The 22649-nt window shown below is 55.4% G+C and overlaps 1 protein-coding gene across 2 annotated transcripts in view; it reads left to right on the top strand.

Annotated features, from left to right (window-relative positions):
- Positions 1 to 272: 272 nt before the first annotated feature.
- Positions 273 to 22649, top strand: part of ACLY (ATP citrate lyase) — a 43460-nt gene continuing 21083 nt past the window's right edge. Inside the window, exons 1-16 of one of the 2 annotated variants that reach the window (XM_082708273.1) lie at positions 315 to 497; positions 4697 to 4878; positions 5993 to 6115; positions 7814 to 7876; positions 8328 to 8518; positions 9017 to 9096; positions 10976 to 11106; positions 11897 to 12015; positions 12876 to 13012; positions 13772 to 13833; positions 15065 to 15182; positions 16893 to 17047; positions 17820 to 17910; positions 18902 to 18931; positions 21420 to 21561; positions 21815 to 21983. In XM_082708273.1, coding sequence (XP_082564399.1) covers positions 4720 to 4878; positions 5993 to 6115; positions 7814 to 7876; positions 8328 to 8518; positions 9017 to 9096; positions 10976 to 11106; positions 11897 to 12015; positions 12876 to 13012; positions 13772 to 13833; positions 15065 to 15182; positions 16893 to 17047; positions 17820 to 17910; positions 18902 to 18931; positions 21420 to 21561; positions 21815 to 21983 — 1770 coding nt within the window. In that variant the 5' untranslated portion in view covers positions 315 to 497; positions 4697 to 4719. Of the gene's footprint in view, positions 498 to 4696; positions 4879 to 5992; positions 6116 to 7813; positions 7877 to 8327; positions 8519 to 9016; positions 9097 to 10975; positions 11107 to 11896; positions 12016 to 12875; positions 13013 to 13771; positions 13834 to 15064; positions 15183 to 16892; positions 17048 to 17819; positions 17911 to 18901; positions 18932 to 21419; positions 21562 to 21814; positions 21984 to 22649 lie in introns of both variants that reach the window. The other variant, XM_082708274.1, reaches the window with a different exon arrangement.

Genomic DNA, 22649 nt, shown 5'->3' with positions numbered 1-22649 from the left:
TGCTACAGCCCGATCCGCCAAACCCACCCCCCCATCGCTACCTTCCGAGCGGCGGTCGGCCCAGCCCCTAAGAGATCAGGCCACCGCCCCCTGCCCCGTACTTTCTCCTCGCAGCGTAGCCCGGCCCATCTCCCCACACCGAGGCCCCGCCCCCGTCCCCGCCCCAGTCCTGTGGACTCCGAAGAGGCGGTGCCCGCCAGCCGTCTGGACAGACGCTCCAGATGGACTACAAGTCCCAGCAGCCCTTGAGTCCCACCCCTGGGGGCGGAGCTATACCGGGCAGCGAATTGGGAGGAGCTCTGGCGCTCAGGCTAGGGAACGCGTGTGACCAATCGCGGGACCTCTCGCGCCGTGAGCCGATGGGGGCGGGGAGAAGCCCGTAGGGGCCAGGACAAAAGCCGGATCCCGGGCGGCTGCGTGAGGCTGGAGCGCTCCGGGCTTTGGGCGCTGAGGCGGGGCCTGCGGAGGGAGCGCCGCGCACGGACTCTTGCAGAGAGGTTAGTAGCGGGCAGCTGCTTTCGCGGGAGGGACCCTACTTGCCCCAGGAGCTTCCTGCCTCCCTCCCCCAACCCGGAACCGCCTTCCCGGACGCGGGCTTGGTGCTCACGTGTCGTCGCTGCACCTGCTTAGAAGTTTTGGGGGTCTTCGCTTTAGGTTAGCCTTCGCTCGGAACCCCGGCCGGTGGCCGCGTGTGGACTACCCCACCCCCACACTCCCGCATTCCAGTTTCTGGGAGTTTGCACAGGGTGTGCCGTCGTACTGGCTTCTCTTCCCTCCGCCAAACTGCATTTGCACTATCCAGGCGCCCCTTACCCCGACCGGGGCCGGTCCTCGAACCTCTTCGGGCTTTCGCGGGCTCCCTGTTGTCCCCATCCGGGTCTCCCCACCGGATGCGGGGGACGGGAAGTAGAAAGAGTGGTGGCCACTCGCCCCACTCCTACCCGGGCACAGGCCCTTCCTCTGTTTTTCGCGGAGAGTCGACTGAGTCTCGCGCCGAGAAAGTGGAGGGAGCGAGTGGGGCGCGCAGCCTTGGCGGGCCACGCGGGGCCGGGCTGCTCCAGGGTGCCCGAGGCCTGGCCGCGCCGCCAGGACCTGCCTGTGGGGCAGCGGCGCGGGAAGGACTCTCCTCGCCCTGGAGGTGCCGTCGCGCCTAGCGTCTAAGCGACAGATGGCCGGGGTGCCAGTCCCCCTCCCCACCTCAGGCGCTGACACGGAGCCGGGCCGAGGCTGGATTCTGAAGGAGCCCGAGGATGCTGCCGCCGCCCTCCTGTAGAGCCTGGCAGAGGGCCAGACCCAGTGCCGTCTGCCCTCTCCAACCTTGGCAGATACGGTGCAATACCGAGGACTTCTGCCACTGGGTGGTCCCCTGGGGTCTGCATGGCTGGAGGACTTTGGAGAGTGGGGAGGAGCAGTGCATGGCAGTTTGGCCAGGCAGCCCACTTCTTCCACTCTTCAACTTTGCTCTTTCAGCCAGCGCAGGTCCTTGAATATCTGAAGTACTGGGTGAGGGAAAGCTGGTAGACCCTAGCTGCCCAGGGCTGGTGATTTTCATTTCTGAGCAACAGAATTTCTGTTCAACAGTGTGGGCCAGCGTGACAGGAAGAGCCCTTGGACATGGGGCAGCGGGTGTCTCTGTCTCCATTCTGACACTATGCTTGCTGTAGTGGGGGACCTTCACAGAGTTCTGCCTCTCCCCTTCACCCCAGGAATTGCTTGTCCTCTCAAAAACAAAACCCACACCAATACTATGGAAGCCAATCTAGAGAAGAGTGCTCTTTGTCTTTCCAGAGAGAGACCCTAAGTAGCATCCCCAGTGCTTCCTCTGCACTGGCTGTGTCCCAGCCGTGCGTTCCCCGGGCACAGGCTCCTTTCATTCAGCCTTGCTGTGGGTTGCTTCAGTCCTCAGTGGCTGCCGCGGAGGAACCCAATCCTGGGTCACTTACCTGTCTGCAGAAAAGACCCTATTCAGCTCATAAAGTCCTTCCATCGGGGAGATAGAGTGAGAGAGAAAGAGAGTGTGTATTTGTGGTCAAGTTCCTTGATGTGATTACCCCCAAGTGATTTATACTTTTACTTGTTATTAGATGACCATTCCTGGGGCCCCAAAGCAGACCCCTGGGATCTTAGCTCTGTCCTAAATCCCCCTATCATCAGTTCGACAGCATATTTAGTTCCTGGGGAGGCAGCCTAAGACTTCTGTGGGGTCGATCTCCAGACCCAGATTGGTCTACACTTTTTTTTTTTAACACTTAAGTCCCAGTGTCACTAGAGTAGATGCTCATAGCAGGTGGTCTGTGGTCACAATCATAAGCACCTTAAAATGATATCCAGGGTCAGGTAGGGGCACATTTTTCTGGGCTTCAGGTGCTCAGGAGTCTGAGACCTCAAATGGGTTAAGAGCCACTGCCCTAGAGAGACTTCTGGGACCCCTCTGAACATTTCATTTGCAAGTTTTCTCCACCCCGGCTACTCCCTGGGTTTGTGAGCCTTACCCTCCATTGGTGACTAGCAGAGGCCAGATTCTTTCCCCACGGTTACTCTATGGTAAATCCTGTCTTGGCCTTGAAAGGGTCTGCCCCATCTAAGCCAAAGTGCTCTGGTGGCATATCTGTTGTTTTGGTAAGCTGGCAAATCTGTTCTATCCTGTTTCGTCCCCGTGTTGTGTCTCCTTACCCCACCTCCTTATACGCGGTAGAAATGAACTCTTGGGTCTGAGATTTGATCTGGGGCTCAATAAATTGGAGATTTTTCAGCCTAGAACATCCCTTTTCTCAGCCTTATCCTTTGCCTGCTTTGGAAGGTGCCAGATTGGGGGGGGGGGTTGAGACATTGTTCTGGTAGTGTGTATCAGACTGCTTTCTGCTGGGGAGGCTTAGCTGAGGAGCTCCTTCGTCCTGGAGTTTGATGTGTCTGAACCACTGAGGGTGGTCAGCAGCTGCCCTGAGTCTCCTTTCCCTGTCTGATCTGCCCTGGGTTGCACTCTGTTTGGGAGGTGGGGGCAGGTGTACCCATCTGATTTCAGGACCAGTTTTTCTGGTCTGAAGTCAAGAAGGTTGGGAAATGGAGCTGGAGTGGGTGGGGGGTGGAGGACTATGGGACACTGGGGCCAGCTGAGGCATCGCCTTTGGAAACTCATGTTGAGTTGGAGCCGGAAGTCATCCCAGGGGAAGGCCAGAAAAGGGAACATTTCTTTTGAGCCCCTTCCCAGCTACCCCACTTTGGGCCAGACACCAGACTGAAAGCACCCATTGTGCTAAGCTAGAGACGAGCTGGGAGGCTGAGGGGGCCAGCCAAGCCAGGCTTAGAACCTGAAGCCCCAGCCTGGCCAGTTGGGAGAGAAGTGGAGTGTGTCTTCTGGAACTTTGGCCTTCCCCCGAGCTGGGGATGGAGACCAACCTTCCTGGGTGTATAAACGAGCCCAGTCTCTAACCCCACCCTCCTTCATTTGAACTTGACTTTTTTTCCCCAGCAATTTCAGCAGCTTCAGTTCTGGATCTTTGTGGGAGAGAGTGGAATGACTTTTCCTGATCTGGCCAAACTCTTAGCGTGAATGATGGTTTGCTTTCCCTCCTCTTGCCTCTGTTGCTCTTCCCAACTTGCTTCTCTCTCTCTCTACCCTAGAGAGAATGGATGTGTCAGGGCACAGTGGGAGTGGGGGAAGATAAAGAAATTGTCATCACAGACCCTTCTGTGAGGTGAAGGGGGACCCGGCCTGGCCTTGGGAGAAAAACTCTCAGACTGAGGTGTGAGATTGTCTGGGGACCAGGAATAAGAGGTTTGGGGTTCAAGTCCTGCATCCCCCTGCTTATTAGTTTGACTTTTTGGGCAAGTTACCTTAATTCCTCTGAGCTTTTAGTCCTCATCTAAGAAATGGGTATATTTCAGTGTGCCTCACATGTGACAGAGGATGACTTCTCCCCCAGTTCTGGCTCAGTTAGAAGTGACCAGTATAGGGCAGTCCCTAGGGAGGCCTGTGTTTTGCTTAGAGCTGGGTGATTCAGTGGGGCGGGTGGGATGCACTGAAGGTCACTGTTCCCTTGCCCTGTGTCTGCTCTGAACTCAGGGACGGGAGTCTAGTGTCCTGGGAGAAATAAACTCTGAGATGACGCTTCCTCTTGGCTTCTCGGGGGCTTGATCCTGCTTGAGGTTAAGTAACTCACTGCCTGGCCCTCAGCCTGGTGAGGAGTATAAGTGTGTGAAGTGGGTGAGTCTGGGTGTGGGGGAGACAAAACCTGTAGGGGGAGTAAAGGCAGCATTGCACAATTCTGGCTGGGCGCCCCATAGGTCACAGAACCAAAGGGTGTGTTCCAGTGTCTGTGTGGGACCTCGGGTGGGACCAGTGCTCCGGTTTGGATCACATCACTGATATTCCTGTCTCCCCATCCAGCTGCCTTTTGTTCCAAGATAAATGTAAGCTGGTTTGCTGAGAAGAAGTAAGAGACCGGGTTGAGGCCAAGAGTCCCGGGGAAGAGACCACCTTTGTCTTTCTCCATCATCTTCTCTCTCCCATCATTTCCTGATCCTCCTTTCTTGACCCTCAGAAGTGCTCATTGAGATCTCCCTTCCATCCCTCCTGCTGCGCCAGTCCTCATTCCCTCTCTTGAGGAGCACCGAGATCTGGTTTTATTGTTTGGGGGCCACAAGACATGGGTCTGTTTCCCCTGCCCCCTCCCACCAACTCCTGTTCCCCCACCAGGTAGAGCAGGTCCCTCTGCAGCCATGTCGGCCAAGGCGATTTCGGAGCAGACTGGCAAAGAACTCCTTTACAAGTACATCTGCACCACCTCGGCCATCCAGAACCGGTTCAAGTATGCCCGGGTCACCCCTGACACAGACTGGGCCCGGCTGCTGCAAGACCACCCTTGGCTCCTCAGCCAGGTGAGCCCACCCTCGCCGGACCCTTCTTCCGTGCCCGGGGTCAAAGGAAGAGGTAGGATGGGTTTGGTGGAGACGGCGTAGCAGGTCACGTGATGGCAGACTGCCCACATCGTTGGGCAGCATGCAGTGGGCCGAGCGGGGTTTCATGTTCTGCCGTGGGCCCCACATGTCAAGGTGCCCTGGGAGAGCACGTGGGCTTGGAGCTAGAAAAACTGGAGTCCAGATCGAAGCTCTCTGTTGATAAACCATGTCACCTGGAGCAAGCCGTTTTACCTTTCTTGAGTGTCCGGTTCCCCGTCTGTCGGACTGGTGGAACACTCACCTGTGAGCTGTCCGGTTCAGCAGTAATGTCTGGAAAGCATTCAGTGTGCCAGCCGGCACTTGGTCGGTGCTCAGGGAAAGTAGTGTGTGCCCCATTCCCCCAGGTGGACACAGCAGGAGTGTCACAGGTCTATGAGGAAGCGTGCCATGGGCTCTGTGTAGAGTGGCCAGCAGCCTTGGGTGGCCAGCGTGGAGTTGAGCCTCCTCTGTCCGGCTCCCTGCAGGGCCACTGTTGGGAAGGGGAGACTTCCCGGGCGTGGCCCAGGGAGCAGGACCAGGACCCATGGCTGCTTCCGGGGGTGCGCGTTCCGTCCCACTGTCTCAGGAGGTGATGCCTCCCCTGGCTCACAGTGTGTGAGCGGTGCTTAGGGTCTACTTGCTGGCCTTATCGGCAGGATCGAGGACCGGGATGGAACTGACCAGATCTCTAAGGTCCTTTGTCACCCCAGGGCTATCCCTCTGCCCCTCCTTTTGGAGCACAGGTGCTGGTCCATATTCTGAGGACTTCATGGTTCAGTGAAGCTAAGATAGCACATAGGGAGGTTAGGGAATCACTCATTCAGCTGGTACTCCGTGCCAGGCCCCATCCTAGGCACGGATGGCTCTAGATCCTTGGCTGTCAAAAGAAAGGTGTGGGCTGGGATAGGGGAGGGAAGCTTCTAGGAGTTGACCTGAAGAATGGGTAAGTGGATTGGAAGCCATACAGGCTGTTCTGTGCTTTGGGACCCCAAACTATAGCCTTTGGCTCTCCTTTTTCTTTCCTTGCTCTAAATACAAACCCCTCTCGTTCCAGAGCTTGGTGGTCAAGCCAGACCAGCTGATCAAACGGCGTGGAAAGCTAGGCCTTGTGGGAGTCAACCTCACTCTGGAAGGTGTTAAGTCCTGGCTGAAACCACGGCTGGGGCAGGAGACCACCGTGAGTGCATGGGAACAGCCGGGGTGGAGGCAATGTGGGAACAGAAGCAGATGCGGTCCCCTCCAGATCAGGAGGGTGCGTGGATCACCCCACACCCAGCCACCCTGCAGCGTGGGGAAGGCGAGGGTCCCGCAGGGCTAATTTGAGCAGGAGGGCCAGGCCTGCTGATCGCTTCAAGCTCTGCCATCCGTGAATGGCAAGATGGGCTGCAGTTTCTGGCCAGTTGGAAACGGTCTGTTTCTTAAAGGCAAACATGGAGATGGGTCTCTGAGGCCCTTTCTGGGAACTCCATTCTTTTCAGTTTCCAGAAAGGGCACGGCAGCTCATGACGTGTATATCTAAGAGGGTGGGTAAGAAGAAGTTCCAGAAAGGAGAGGCAGACTCGTTTAGGCAGAGACATTATGGGGCCAGAGCCTCGGATGAGGCTGTGAATACTGAAGGGTAAATTCGGTTCTTGGCTTCTCCCAGCTTGGTGGTTAATGTCAGCTCTGGAGATGAATGCTAGAGGGAGAGATGGTTCGGGAAGATCTAGGAGAGGCTCGGGGATAAAATTGTGGTTCTCCTTCTTGCTATTACAAGGGTCTGGGAAACAGGAAAGGGGGAGGGGGCTGAGGCGTCCCCGAGACCGGGGAGGGTGTGCTGTCCTGTCTTGGGTGACTGTGACCAGGAGTGTGCTGTCCTCTCCCTTGGCTGTCCCAGAAGTAGGATGAGGATGGTGGTGGAGCCAGCTTTCTCTCTCTCTGGTCTTTCTGAAATCAGCTCTTTGTGGTAATTTCCCAGTTTCTGGCTCTTGGAGTAAAGAGGGCTTTTGAAAGTCACCCGTGGACCAGGGGGCGGAGGGATCTTGACTGGCCTTTGTGCTTGCAGGCCTGTGGGGAGAGAACCGCAGGGTTGGGGGCTGAGTGGTACCCCCATGGCAGTCCTCATGCTCCCTTCTCCTTGGCTGGCTGTTGGGAGGGGGATGTCAGCGCCTGCAGGAGCAGGTCATTACCTCTGACAGATCACTGTCTGGTCCCTGACTCAGCAGTGACGCATGCGGGCGGGCGGGGGCTTCGGGACACACTGGGATGAGGGCTGTCTAGCCTCAGCGGCCGCCAGGAACACACTCAAACTGATTAGCTCTGCAGGCCTGTTGTCCTCAGCCAGAAAAGTGTGCGTGAAGTGTCCCCACCCCCCACCCCCACCCCCCCGCCCCGCCCCCACCACCGCCTCCCGCTCCCATCCCTGCTCATTCCTTGGGCCTGGACTTCCGTCCTTGGTCTGGGTTTCTCTGCTTGAGCTCTGGGATGGAGAGCCTTGATTGGTCTGGGCTCTTTAATTTGTGCGACTGATGGCAGGAGGGAGAGGACTCCTGATGTCTGTGCTCCAGGGCTGGGGCAGCGTTGTCAGCCTAACTCATTTTGTCAGCCTCAGAGAGGAGGCAGAACAAGAAGGTGTGAGGTCAATACACTTCCAGGTGTGGCCACCACAGGGGCAGTGGGCGGAAGAGGGGGATCTCGTGGAGACTGCTGTAGCTTAGGGGTCTGGACACATTGCCCTAGTTTCTGGAAAAATCTCTCTCTGTCAGATGTTGTGGCCCTAGTACTTGGGTCCCGCCTCTGATGGGATGGCCGGGTGGAGGGAGCAGAGGGCAGCTGTCCTGCTCTGGGGAGCAAGGCCTGCTGTCCATCTAGACTTCAGCTTCCTCAATCCCCACAGGTGGGCAAGGCCAGAGGCTTCCTCAAGAATTTTCTGATCGAGCCCTTCGTTCCCCACAGTCAGGTATGTGTGAGGTAGCTCCAAGCTGGGTCCTCTCCCTCCTCCCTTTGTGTTTGTTGACCCTAAAATGCGAAAGGAAGAAATCAAGCTGCTGGAGAAAAGTCAAAGGGACCACAGTCTTTGAAGTTGTACCTAGGGTCTGAGGGTGCCATGGAGCAGGGAGGCCAGAGACGGAGCAGGGAGGAGTGGGGGTTGGTCACAGAGGGGGCTGCTCAGTGCTCGGATGAGAAGGACTTGAATTGAAGGCAGGCACCCTTCCCCAGGTCAGGTCCCTGTGCCTGAGGCTGGACTGTCAGCTAGCTAGGCAGTGGCCTCTTCTCTCCCCTTCCTCTAAGGGGAAGATGGTGCACAGGTATCCTCGGTGAGTGCTCTAGGGCTTTAGAAATGAGACCGCAGGGGGTGGACTCGCCAGTTCAGTGCTCCTCAACTGCGTGGTGCTGCCTTCCCCTTCAAGGCAGAGGAGTTCTACGTCTGCATCTATGCTACCCGAGAAGGGGACTACGTCCTGTTCCACCATGAAGGTGGGGTGGATGTGGGCGACGTGGATGCCAAAGCCCAGAAAATGCTCGTTGGCGTGGACAAGAAACTGAATCCTGAGGATGTCAAGAAACACCTGTTGGTCCATGCTCCTGGAGACAAGAAAGAGTTGAGTGAGAGGGAGGGCTGGCAGGGGGCGGCAGGGGGGGCGGCAGGGGGGCGGCAGCGGCTGACAGCTCTGGGCATGGAGCGGGGAAGGAGGCAAGGCCGGCTTCCCTGTGTGGGCGTCCACCCTGCCTCACCCCAGCATCTGGGTGGGAGGGTAGGCACAGTCCTTCCCTGTCCCGAGGAGGGTGTTGGGTGCTGACGGGAGGCTGGCTCAGACTGAAACACGTTGTCTGTGTCTGTCACCTCGCTGCCCCTGTCTGTCTGGCGCCGCCGCCTCCAGCTTCATGCCTGACAGCTCCTTTCCGCCTCAGTGGCTGAAGAGTGATGTCCAGAGAGCAGGGTTCACTGAGGAAAGAGAGAGGGTGGCAGGGCCAGTATGGGGAAGTGGAGCTGTCTGTGGCAGTGAGAGATTGCTGTGGGGCGGGAGTGTTGGGGGGCTGCTGAGCCCGCTCCCTGGCTCCCTGAGGACTGACCATCCCTCTCTCCTTCCTCCTTTAGGATTCTGGCCAGTTTTATTTCCGGCCTCTTCAATTTCTATGAGGATTTGTACTTCACCTACCTCGAGATCAACCCCCTTGGTAACTGGCTGTGTTGGGGGAGGGAGGGTACTGAGCAAGGGGCAGTCATAACAGGGTCCTGGTGCCTGTGGTAACCCTGGCCTTGACCTTGGGAACATCAGACTGGCCCCCCCCCACCCCGCCGCCCCCACTTATAGAGGGCACTATAGACTGGTGTATGTTTGCAGAGGGATATCTGGGCTCATGGAGTGCAGTCTCCTGTTTCTGAGCTCTCAGAAAACAGTGGTTATCCCTCTTCTAAACCAACCCCAGCTTTCTTCGATTTTAATTTCTTCTGTGATGGGGAAAGTCCTGATTTTGACCTGGCTCTCTCCTGTGGTTATTCCTGCCAGTGGCTTAAGCCGAGCTACCAGGATTCGGGCTGCCTCTGCACTGACTTGACCACTCAGGCCCTTCTGTCTCCGCCGTGCCCCTGGAGCAGCTCCCAGGGGTGGGTCTGTCACTGAGCCCCAAGGCTGGGAAGACATTAGTCCCAGCTTCTGGGCTGTGAGGGAGGAAGGTGGTAAGAGCTGGCTATGGCCAGGGCTGCTCAGGGCAAAGTCTGGTTCCAGATTCCAGCTGGGGATGCAGCCCCTAGAAGGAACCAGATGGCTCTCTGCTAACTTCATTAACTAAATGGCCCTGGGGTAAACGGAGGGTGTGCATCCAGTTAGTCAGCAGTAAATGAATCCTGGCTGGGGGCCCAGTGCATCCCATGGCTCCTCACTCACCTAGACACTTAAGGTTTCCCATAGCCAACCCCAGGACACGGATATGTCCACCCCTGGGGGCAGGGTTTGTCTCCCAACAGCAGCCTGTACCTTAACACTTTTCGTTTTAAGGGCAAGGCTGTGGAAGGGTGAATGGTTAGGTTGAAGGCGTGGAATGCAGCATTTAAGAAAAAGTTGAAAAATTGCCACGGTGAGATCATCCAGTAGTGGCAGCCAGCGAGGAGACAAGAGCATGGCTGCGTGACGTCATGCCTCTCTTTGATGCGCAGGGAAGGCTGGTCCTTGACTTAGATCGCTGGGTGACAATCCAGAGTGCTCAGAATCGCGAGATCCCAGGTCGATGTTATACTTTTGAGAGAGAATGAATAGGACGTGCACCTGGAATCTGTGGTCCCCGTACAGAGAAAGAGTTCGAGACAGAATTTGATGATTTCGTAGAATGTCTGCTTCGGCAGAAAACGATGGAACGTCTAAGTGACGTCAGGAGGCAGCAGGATAAACTAATGAAGGAAAGTATGCGCCTCCACCTCCCCACGTGGGATCCCAGACCCGGAGCAGAACTGCTGCTGACGGCTGGAGGCTGATTTTCTTGTTCTTTCTTCTCCCCAGGAAAGTTCAGTTACTAAAAACCTCTTTGTGAAAGTGTCTAAAAATAAAGGATTGCTCTATCCTGTTAAAAAAAAAAAGAAAAAGAAAAAATTGCCGGGTTAGTTAAGAGTCCAACTCCTGATTTCTGCTCAGGTCATGATCTCATAGGTCATGGGATTGGGGGGTGGGGCTCAGCACTCAGCAGGGAGTCGCTTCTTTCCTTCTCCTTCTCCTTCTGCCCCTCCCCCGACTTGCACACCTCCCCCCTAAATAAATACATACATACGTACATACATAAATCAATAGTTTTTAAAAATTGTCATGGCAACTAAAACAGACTTCCCTGTCACTTTACCTATAGGTCAGAGTGGAGGGGGGTGTTCTTAAATTATTTATTTTTCTTTTAATGGGGTACTGTGTGGAAGGGCCATCTGTTTTTTTTGTGGAGCTGGGTAGTTGCTGGGTCGGGGTGGGACCCGGGAGTGGGTGGTTGGTGTGTGGAGAAGCCTGTGGAGGGGTTTGGAGATCGGTGGTTGCCTCCACCCAGGGCCTGCCTCTGATTGCCTCTGTTTTTCTCACAGTTGTGACCAAAGATGGCGTCTATGTCCTTGACTTGGCGGCTAAGATAGATGCCACAGCCGACTACATCTGTAAAGTGAAGTGGGGTGATCTAGAGTTCCCTCCTCCCTTCGGGCGGGAGGCTTACCCAGAGGTAAGGCTGCTGCGGGGAGGAGGTGGTGGGTGAGGGGGCCCTGGGAGAAGGTGACTGGTCTCAGGGGAACATCGGGCACCACCACCACCACCACCCCTGCCGCCATGGGCTATATATTTGGCAGGAAAGGAAGGTTGAGAACCATTTAATTTTCTTAAAACCCCAAAGGAGGTGGGGGTGGGAGTCAGCCAAGCCTCTGAATCCTGGCCAGAAATCCTTTTAGACTTCTCTCTCAATCAACCTCCCTGGGCTCTTAACTTGATTTGTCGATAATTCCAAGTGGCTCTTGCTAATCCTGCCGGAGGAAGGTAGTTCTCTTGGCCACTTGCTGAGAATTTTAATTGCTCTTTCCCACCACCCCATCCTCTCAAGAGGTCCTCAGCAGGATCGGGCCTATGAGTCATAACCCGGGCCAGGGGAAGGGGTTGGGCGGGGAGAAGGGATGGGGCCTGTGATGAGCCAGGCAGGCAGACGTTGGGTGGGGGGGGCCGTGATAGCAGCAGGGTGACCTAGTGAGGCTTGGGACTTGGGCAGAGGGCCAGGGACTTGAGGTCAGAGACAAAGGAGTTGGGAAGTTTGTCCCCAGGTCGTGGCTATGGCCATACGTGATTTCGGTACTGGAGGACGTCCTCATGTTTCACCCCAGGCACTTAGGATCGTGCACAACTCCTCTCCCTGACTCTTTCAAGGCTTCAGGGCCTCTTTATGTATTCCAGGGAAAGAGGCAGGGTCCTGGGACCCAGTGAAGGGGATACCCCCCAGGACCCACCTGTTGCTCTCTGGTCCCTAGGAGGCTTACATTGCAGACCTGGATGCCAAAAGTGGGGCGAGCCTGAAGCTGACCTTGCTGAACCCCAAGGGAAGGATCTGGACCATGGTGGCCGGAGGCGGTGCCTCAGTCGTGTACAGGTGACAGAGGGGCTGCTGCAGGGAGTGGCAGCCGGGTCTGCCCGGAGTCCACATGTGCGTAGTCTGGATCAAATTGCCTCCCCTCCGAGTAGGGGTTGGGAATCTTCATTTTCTCCCCATGGTGCAGAACAGAGGCTCTGGTGAAAGCCTGTCCTCTATGCTGTCTTCTGCAACTTTCTTGTTTGCTTCCAAATGAGGTCACTTTTATTAGTTTTAATCTTTGTAGTTAACAATACATGCTTCATGCAGAGGTATAGTAAATACAGAGAAGAACCTGAAGGTAACCCTTGTCTGGCTGTTTCCCCACCCCTCCTTCCTTTCCAGCTGTTTTAATGCCCGTGTATGTCTTCATACTTTCACACTTTATAGGAATATTAGGCTCATATTCTATACTCTTTGTGCTAATTGGTGGTTTTTGTTTAAAGCACAGTAGGGATCTGCTCATTCCCAGGCAGGAGGCTGCTGTGTTCCCTTCTGTGCCTGGCTCAGCCCTCCTCTGGCTGCAACCATTTCACTCCTCCACTGGGCAGCCCGGCAGGGACTCCTGGCAGGGATTCCTGGACTGCATGGTTTTTCTTTATGTCTGGAAGCGCTCCTTGTTCCCTTGACTTCCCAGTGTCAGTCCTGAGCCCCACGATGGCCTGGGGCTAGCAGAGCTTACTGCCAGGGAGAGCCTGAGGCAGTGCAGTTCACTTTCAGGTGTGACTGTGGTGGACCATGGAGGGTCTGAGGCCCAAGGGGTCAGTCCTGTAGGCTGACTCTAGGGCTCTGGGGGCACCTGCTGTCCTCCTCAGCACCAGGCTGCCACCCTCTGCCACTGGAGTCCGAGCCAGCCTTGACTTCTTGTATCTCCCCGGCAGTGATACCATCTGTGACTTAGGGGGTGTCAACGAACTGGCAAACTATGGGGAGTACTCGGGCGCCCCCAGCGAGCAGCAGACCTATGACTATGCCAAGACGATCCTCTCCCTCATGACCCGGGAGAAGCACCCAGATGGTGAGACACACATGCTCCTTCCCCAGGATGGCCCCTTGTGCTGTAGTGGGAACAGCTCTGGGCGAGGACACACTGGGGTGGTGGTCCTGGTCCTTTGCGGCCTGGGATTAGTCACCTATCTTCTGGACCTCTGTTTCTCCAACTCTGCAATGGGCAGTGTGGCCTCTGTCGGATGGGGAGCTCCGGGGAGGCAAGGAAGTGATGTGTACAGAGAGCCCTACGAGCAGGTGCAAGGGCGGACGTAGCCATGTGCTCTTACTGCCGTAAGCTCAGATCTTAGTGGCCTGCTTTTTTTTTTTTACATTTATTGTTGGGTTTTTTTGTTGTTTGTTTTGTTTGTTTTAGTGGCCCACTTCTATGTTTATTATCTGGGCTGTGGGATTCCCAGCTTCCCTTTACCACCTGTCCAGTATTTGGGGATTAAGTCTACCAGCTCCCCTTCCCTTGAGCCAGAAGAGATTCCGACCGGGGTTATCCACAGACCAAACTGAGTTTCTGAGTGCCAGTCAGGAACAATATAGAGGTTTGGTGGGTTTTCATTAACCACCTGCTTGGTGAGGCAGGTGATGGGAAGCCTAGTTGGTTAAGACTGAATGGATGTTGGGGAGGCCAGACTGCTCCCCACCGCACCCAACCCCTGTACTGATACCTCTTAACGCTTGGGGGACCTTTGCTTAGAGAGGAGAAAATACCCGCGATTGGATTTCTGGTAAGACGTTCAAGTCTGCCTTTCTAATGACCCTTCTCCTCCAAACACAGGCAAGATCCTCATTATCGGAGGCAGCATCGCAAACTTCACCAATGTGGCTGCCACGTTCAAGGTAACCAGCCATGGAGGGCTGTGCAGTTTCTGGGGAATGTAGGTTTGGGGGAAGCCAGGAGGGGAGGTTTCTGTAAGCCAGGTTTGAGGCAGAAACTGGGTACCATGATGTACCCATTTCAGTAGGGGCTCTTGTCCTGGGGTTCCTTGTTGGGGATGCTGAAGACACTGGGATAGATTCGGGTCTTCTCCAAAAGGTCCGAATGAGGAAAATGGTCCAATGATCTGGGGCCCTTGTTCTTTCAGCCAGGGCCTGTCAGCCCGGGTCCCTGTGCACAGATCAGGGGCATCGGCACAAAGTTCAGAGTGTGAGGCTGGTCAGGAAGGGCGACAGCACTAACGGGGCTCGAGAGTCTCATCCGCTTCTGAGCAGCCACCTCAGGAGGCCAAGTCTTGCTCCGTACCATCCAGTGCTCAGTGGGGCTCTTCAGAAGAGCGTGTCCTACCTGGTAGTCACGTGTAAGTTTTGAGAGTTAATGAATAAACAAATGTCAGCCTTCAAAGTGATCCCTGAAGAAGCAGAGGACTAGGCCTCATCAGTCTTGCCTAAAACAGGGTCTCCTTAATTGTTCCTGATCAGCAGACAGATGGGAAGCAGGTGAACCTTCACAGCTTTGTGCTGACTTCCACACAACTGTGTAGTCCAGTGGAGGTCTTGGTAGGTAGGGTGCTCGGGTCTGGGGCTGGACCAGGTTTATAGCTTCAGGTGCAGTGCCATGGGTGACAGATGTCACATCCTGGACCCTGTAAACTTACCTCCTGTCTGGGGGGACAGAACTCCGTACACACCTGTTCTCCCAGACTGTTTCCAAGGTAACTACTCATTACAAGTTCCCCAAAATTGCTGGAGGAAGTTTTAGTAGGAGTTGGATGTTTAAGTGGATCGTGGCCTGATAGCTCGGAAAACTCTTGCCTAGGACCCTGGCCTTGATTTCCCCCGAGACTGCAGTTAGTGACAAGGCTGACAGGAGCCAGCATCCCTGCGCATTGAGGGGTGTGACTCCCAGGTACCTCAGCAATAGCTCGTGTGCCCGCAAGTCCTGGGCCTTCTGGTTACTCGTGGGTGGTCTAGTCCACATGTGTGAAATTCTTGCCTGCCATGGCCTGCCTGCCTTCTTTGCCAGAAGCAGCTCTCATGGCGTACACCCTGGCGTGTTTATCAGGGTTATAAATAATTGACTTAGGACTGCCTGATTTTTAGTCATATGTCTGTTGGCCCCTCATGCTTCCAGGGCATCGTGAGAGCAATTCGAGATTACCAGGTCCCCCTGAAGGAGCATGAGGTCACCATCTTTGTCCGAAGAGGTGGCCCCAACTATCAGGAGGGCTTGCGGGTGATGGGAGAAGTCGGTAAGACCGGGGGGACCTTTTCTCTGCCTCCTTGGGTTTCCTGGAAGCGGGTCGGTCCTCAGACACTTGCTCACGCAACCCCCTTTCTGGATGGGCAGCTTGCTTCAGCATCCACTCTCTCTGCTCCTGCGGTCAGAGCCCCGGCCCTAAACTTCGCAAAGCATTGCTGTTCAGCTGCGTAACAAATATTTGTGGAACACCTGCCCTGTGACAGCAGGCCCTTGTGCTGCTGAGAACAGGGACTGTCCTGTCAGGTAGCACAAGGTACTGGGAAAGCAAACAAAGCCGAAGGGAAGGATAGCGTGTGTGGGAGGGGACAGGGCCAGTTTTAATGGGGTGATCAGCAAATGCTTCACCGAGAAGGTGACATTTGAGCAGTGAGCTAGAGGAGAGGAGGGGGCAGCTCGGTGGTGGCTGTGGTGGGAAAGGCAAGTTCCAAGGGCCCGAAAGGAGCGTGCTGCTCTGTGGGACCAGCGGTCAGGGCTGAGGGAGCAAAGGCGGGGTGTTGGCAGGCAAGGCAGAAAGGCGGCAGGGGCCGTGTGGAGCTGGTCCAGGTGCCGGGAGCACTTGGCCATATCCCTGGGCTGGCAGCCTGTGGAAGACAGGTTGGAAGGGTTGTTTGGCTGCCTGGGGGATAGCAGGTTCAGAGGCAGGCGAAGAGGGAGAGGAGGCGAAGGGCAGGTAACTAGTAGGATGGAGAGCATCGTCTCTCACTGAGATGAGGTGCAAGAGCGTGCTGGCATCTGCCTTGGTTTCCTTTCTTCATTCTGCATTTTTCGGTTCTCTGGCAGATTCATGAGACCTCACCTTTGAGGCTTTCCAGAAGCTGGGGGACCTCCTCTCAGTCTGGACTAAGATTGTGTCTCCCTAAGTTGACCTCACTGAGCCTGAGATGCGTGAACTTGGTCACCAGCAGCTTTGGTCTTTAGTGTAGCCCCCTTTGCTCAGAGCAGTTATGTGTGGGCCAGGGGTTCACCCCTTGAGGTGTCAAGAGAGGGGACAGGATGCTCTTGCTCAGGATACGTGCTGTGCCCTTTGACCAGAAGGGCGAAAGCTTTTCATCCTCCCGTGTTCCCAAATCTGGTGGATGTGGCAAACGGGAGTCCACCTACGTCACTCAAAGGGGTGCCCGTCCTCATTTTCACCTACAGCTCAGTTCCTGCCACGGGGACAGCACAGTGAATGTTCATCACAGACCACTAAGCTCAGAGGACATTAAGCAAGTAAATGATTACTAGAAGATGCTGTCCAGTGGGCATGTGTGCATACAGTGAGGTGGCAGGGTGGGGGGGGGGGGTCAGGGAAGGCCTTCCTTGAGAGGTGGCACTCAGGCTGAGCTGAGAGACGGGAGGGCTCTGAGCAGAGGAAGGAGGAGAAGGGCCAGGGCCCTGAGGAATTGAGCCCGGGAGATCGGGAGCAGGGGCCAGGCCACGCACACGTCGAGGTCAAGGGTTTGGAGAGCCAGTGACCAGAGGCCAGCAGGACCATGCAGACCTTCCTAATTACACTCACAGCTGCTCCTGGGTATCTGGAAAGCTTCTTTCTTGTTCTTAACAGCAGGTGGTCTTTACAAAGAGGTGTTTGGTAGTGAAAATAGGGCATTTGGTCTGCCCTGGATAACTGGTCTTGTGCAGGGGCCTCTACAGAGTCATACGGACTTGGGTGTTTACTTAGAGACTTGAATGACGGACTCTTTTCTTTCCCTCACAGGGAAGACCACTGGGATCCCCATCCATGTCTTTGGCACAGAGACTCACATGACAGCCATCGTGGGCATGGCTCTGGGCCATCGGCCCATCCCCAACCAGCCACCCACCGCGGCCCACACTGCAAACTTCCTCCTCAATGCCAGCGGGAGCACTTCAGTAGGTGCCCCCTGCCCTCTACCTTAAAGCATGCCTCCCTCCCATCCAGAACACGGTGTCCCTGCACGGTCCCTAGCCATCTTGGGGCACTGGGGAAAGACAGATTGGTTTCTTTTTTTACATTTTTATTTATTTGACAGATAGAGATCACAAGTAGACAGAGGCAGGCAGAGAGAGAGAGGAGGAAGCAGGCTCCCTGCTGAGCAGAGAGCCCGATGCGGGGCTCGATCCCAGGACCCTGGGACCAAGCCGAAGGCAGAGGCTTTAACCCACTGAGCCACCCAGGCACCCCGACAGATTGGTTTCTCTATATCTGCCAGTTTTTTCCTGCCCAAGCAAGGTAGTATGATGGAAAGACCAGGGGGTTTTATTACTTTAGGTTTTTAAGTAAGCTCTACACCCAGCATGGGGCTTGAACTCACAACCCAAGATCAAGAGTCGCACATTCCACTGACTAAGCCAGTGAGGTGCCCCTGGACTAGGGGGCTTAAAATCAGACCAGAGTTCAAATCATGTTGAGAGCAGGACCTTGGCGGGTGTCATACCTCTCAGAGCCTCAGTTTGCTCATCTGTGACATGGGACAATACTAATTCCCAACTCAAGAGGGCTGTTAGGATGATAGTTTTGGAAGCACTTTGTAGAGAATAGTTCTGTACATGGTTCGTGTGACCCCATTTCTTTGGGCCTTAAGGACCCAAAGCTTAAGGACCAATAGCTCTTTTTCCCAGTTGCTATCTGTGATTCTTACTCTGTCTCCTTATCCCTCCCCAGACTCCAGCCCCCAGCAGGACGGCATCTTTCTCTGAGTCCAGGGCCGATGAGGTGGCACCCGCAAAGAAGGCCAAGCCTGCCATGCCACAAGGTAACTTGTGAGCCCTCCCCGCTGCCTCCACCCCAGTCCACCTGCCCTGTCCAGGCCCTACAGGGGCACTGGAACAAGGTTGGGGCTTTGCTGTAAGAGTGGACATGGCAGATGGGCCTAAATGGACATGAGGACATGAAGACTCAGGCCTTCCTAAGCCTTCCCAGAAATACCCGGAGGTGGCGAGGCCCTCCAGACTCTGCTTCTCAGTGGAGAGCAGGAGCCCAGAGCTGGGACGGCAGGGCAAGTGCCCATGTGGTAGTTCCTACGCATCCCACCTTCTGGGGTACTTCTGAAGCCCCCCCGCCCTTTCTTTGAGCCCACCATAAGAGCCCATGTTGATAACCAGCCCATCTGCTTGTTGCCTCCCCTGTCAGGGAGGTCAGGGAGGTCAGGTCTGCATCCTCTGGTTGGTCAGACGTGACCCCTGCCAGCTGGCCCTTGCAGCCCGGGTGAGATAATAGGTGTTGATCCGCACAGGGCTGGTGCGGCCTCTTCCTGGTGCAGACAGCGTGCACTTGAGGCATTTTGTGAACTAGCTCCACCGGCCCCAGGCATTTGAGATTGTAAGCTGTTTCTCAGCCACCAACTTTGTCTCCAGCACAGGGACAGACCCCAGTGACCTACTCATCTTACTGTGCTTCAGGGGGACAAACACGGGGCTTGGCTTTATGAGGGTGGGATCTGGCCCGCCACCCCTCCACCAGGCTGGGGGCCTCTGGTGTTCAGCAACCCCTCCAGGCCTTCTTGCCTTTCCTGCCCCCTCTCTGGCCCTTTGGCCTTTTGCCCTTTCTTGCTTCTGCTCTGCCGATCAGTGCTCTCTTCTCTTCTGTTGGCTTCACTCTTGTCTGTTGTGAAACAGATGAGAGACAGTGAGGGCATCAGCCCTGTGAGGCTTGTCCTTGGGACCCTTCCCTCTTCTCACCCTCTCCCTCCAAAGCCTCCAGCCACCAGCAGGTGACTCAGCTGCCTTGGTCATTTTCTTTGACAGATTCAGTCCCAAGTCCAAGATCCCTGCAAGGTAGGATGCCTCCACCCCGCCCCAGTCCTGTGTGTGGCTTTGTTAGTGGGTTTTAGTATTTACTATGTGCTTTGTTTCCCCCACACACCCAAGTCCTAGTCTTTGCTCTCTCTCGCTTTCCCACCCCTGCTTAGTCGCTCCCACCCCTACTCAGCACCCTCCTGGCCAGCTGTCTCTGGCTCCGCACTCCGGACAGGACAGGGTAGGGAGCTCGGGAGCAAGAACCAGGCCCACAGCCTTGGAGAGTGGAGTGGTGCCTGCTGAGGGGGAGGAGCGTCGTGGGAAGGAGGGAGCCATGGAAGCTGAAGGGGGAGTGGCAGCCTCAGCCCTCTGGGATTCCCGTCTGGGTCTCAGGGTCTCTACTTTTTTTACTTTTCCCACCTAGCCTCAGCACTGCGTCCTCATCCCTGAGCTCTCCGTGTCAGCAGCGGGTTGACTTCTCTGGGTTTTGGGTGGAAGACAGGCTAGACAAGTCAAGGAGAGAGGTAGAGGTCCGGATGGATGTGCCAGAAATCTCTAGAGGGGATCTGGGCGTTGGTGTAGGAGGTCACTGCTTACACGAGGGACATTGGCTGTGCTCACTCATATTCACACAAACACATGCCCCCCACCCGACCCCAAAAGCATCAGGGCTTCCACTTAACTTTTTGACATTCACAGCTGTGGGAGGATTTTCCCTGGCGGAAGAGAAGCTTCTGATGGTGACCTTTGATCCCTTGCTAAGGGGAGGGGAAGAGGCAGCTAGGCTAGGCTAGGATATCCCCCTAGAAAGGCCAGGAATGCAGCACTCTCACTATCTGCCTTTGATCCCTATTTCCTGTCTTTGGAAAGATCGTTTGTTACCTGAAAGACCAGAGCTAATGCTGAGCCCTGTGCCAGAAGAACAGGTGCCTACCCCATTCTGCGAGCTCTTCCACCCACAGGCTGGGGTTTTCTTACTGTCAGTCCCTGACCCAGCAGAGGAGCCTGGTAGGGGACGTTAGCCCTGCTGCTGGTGTGCCGAGGAGGACGGCCTTCAGCTCTGCCATCTATGTGCTCAGGAAGGACCACTCTTGAGTTCTGCCCTTTTCGTGCTGGAGGTGTGCGCGGGCTTGTGGAGACTGCAGAAACTTTGTCCCGTTTCTGTACTCTCTGGGGTAGGCAGATGCAGGTTTGTGTCCTTGCTCAATTCTGACTTGGGGAGGCTCCCCTGAGGGTGAGGAGAGGCCAGGCCCTTCTGGCTTGTGTCCCGTCCTCCTCTCTGGTACAGTTAAGCTGCATCGTAATTTACTATATAATCTGGCCTTGATGCTAGGTGACAGGACCTCCGTCATCCGGCATCTCTGAGCTTCATGTTCCGGGGCCTGGGAAGCGAGGGTACTGGATTAGGTGGCTATCTTTGTTCTGTGATCTCATGTCTCCTGAGAACCCAGATGGGTCCGGTGACGGCAAGTCCCAGGTATTTGCAAGAGCAGGAGCCCTCCAGTATGAGAAGCTTACAGCTGAGAGGGAAGAAGCAAGCCTGCGTAGGGATGAGAACCCTGCATGCCTTGGGAGAGTGAGCTCAAATTTATTCAATCAGACCTTGAACCTGATTAGCCAAGCCTGCACTAGTACACTAGGTTAATTAATACCAGATGGCCCCTGAGCTCAGGGCCTTGTTCTCCCTGAAGGAGCTGAGAACCTCCCCTGGGGCTACTTCCCTCCAGCGACTTGCAGGGAATGGGAGGGACGGGTCACCTGTCTGCAGGGTGGTGAAGAGGCCTTTCCCTTCAGGCTGCGCAAGCACTTCCGACAGCTCTTCTCCCCTTCTTTTACCTCTCACTCTTCTGCCTGCTGGAGAACTGCCCAAGAGCCTTGTTTTGAGCAGGAGAGGGCCACCTGCTAGAGGGAGGAAGGCAGGAGGGTTGGGACAGCACAGAAAATGATGAGAGGGTGCCACGAAGCCAGTGTGCTCAGGCCAGAACCTCAGGTAGAAATCGGGCTGCAGCCAGCCTTTTCTGTGGACCTACACTGACCTAGAATCCTGAGGATTCAGATCCTGACCTGAGCTGGATTACATCCAGTTTTAGAATTGATGATTGTCGGGTTGTTTCAAGTCGTGTGGCCACCAGAATCGGGAGTGCTTGATGTTTTTTGTTGATCAAGCCTAATTGATCATCTGCATGTAAGCAAAATGCTGATTACGTGCCTTTCCTATGAGGCGGAACAAGTCCTGTAGGGATTCTCCACCCGTGGTGGGTCTTTTCTCTGCACGGGAGTGCTTTCTGTGCTCACTGCCAGCTACTTACCAGCTAGGCAGGTCCTCTTAGCTTTCTTGCTCTCTCTGCTACCTCTTGACCAAGAAACCAGGGCACTCTTCCCCCAGTTCTCAGAGTCCCAGCCTCTTGACATCCCTTTGCCATGGTGATGAGCTCCCTTCTCTAGACCTGGCGTGGAGGGGCGTGGCAGCCCCTGCCGGTCTCCCAGGAGTGTGTGTTCTGGGACTCGCTGTGTCTTTGCCCACCAGGAAAGAGTGCCACCCTCTTCAGCCGCCACACCAAGGCCATCGTGTGGGGCATGCAGACCCGGGCTGTACAGGGCATGCTGGACTTTGACTACGTCTGCTCCCGGGACGAACCTTCAGTGGCCGCCATGGTGTACCCTTTCACGTGAGTCCCACCACGGCCAGAAACTGGAGATGGCTGCCAAGGGGGGTTTTCTCAGCTCCTCTCCCTCACTAAGATAGACCCTGGGGGAGCCAGCAAGATTATCCCCGTTGCTGGGGATCCATATTCCTGGGGGATCTGCTTCCCACACATGGGACCCCATCTCTCCATCTTCTAGATGAAGCTCCTCCCCTCAGCTTCCCTCTCCCCAGCCCTGACAGTTTGGGGGTATCCTGACCCTCTTCTTTTCTCACAGTGGGGACCACAAGCAGAAGTTTTACTGGGGTCACAAGGAGATCCTCATCCCTGTCTTCAAGAACATGGCTGATGCTATGAAGAAGCACCCAGAAGTAGATGTGCTGATCAACTTTGCCTCTCTCCGCTCAGCCTATGATAGTACCATAGAGACCATGAATTATGCGCAGGTAGGTCAGTGGGCGCTGGGGTGGGGAAGCAGGGGAAGTTCCTGAGTGGTGTCTGCTGGCACTGCCCCCTGGGACAAAGGGGTTGGCACTCAGGACTGGCCAGTGGTGTGGGAGAAGGTCATCAGATACACTCGATCTTTAGAAGGTAGGATGATAACTGAGGGCAGGCAGGCTGGCCAGGGCAGCTTACCTAGGCTCACAGAGTCCATTCAGTATATTCTTCCCCCACCAGGTCCTCTCTGTGCTGCTAAGACCGGCTTTCACAACAGAATCAAAAGCAATTATTTTTTTTTTAAGATTTCATTTATTTATTAGACAGAGAGATCACAAGTAGGCAGAAAGGCAGGCAGAGAGAGAGGAGGAAGCAGGCTCCCTGCTGAGCAGAGGGCCCGACGCTGGGCTGAATCCCAGGACCCCGAGATCACGACCCGAGCCAAAGGCCGAGGCCTAACCCTTGCTCTCTCTGCTACCTCTTGACCAAGAAACCAGGGCACCCAAAAGCAATTTTTTTTTAAAAGATTTTATTTATTATTTATTTGACAGACAGAGATCACAAGTAGGCAGAGAGAGAGAGGAGGAAGCAGGCTCCCTGCTGAGCAGAGAGCCCCATGTGGGGCTCGATCCCAGGACCCTGGGATCATGACCTGAGCTGAAGGCAGAGGCTTT

Source organism: Mustela nivalis (genome assembly GCF_964662115.1).
Source record: "Mustela nivalis genome assembly, chromosome: 17".
In the NCBI taxonomy this organism is placed as follows: Eukaryota; Metazoa; Chordata; class Mammalia; order Carnivora; family Mustelidae; genus Mustela; species Mustela nivalis.
This window is presented reverse-complemented; position numbering and strand designations above follow the sequence as displayed.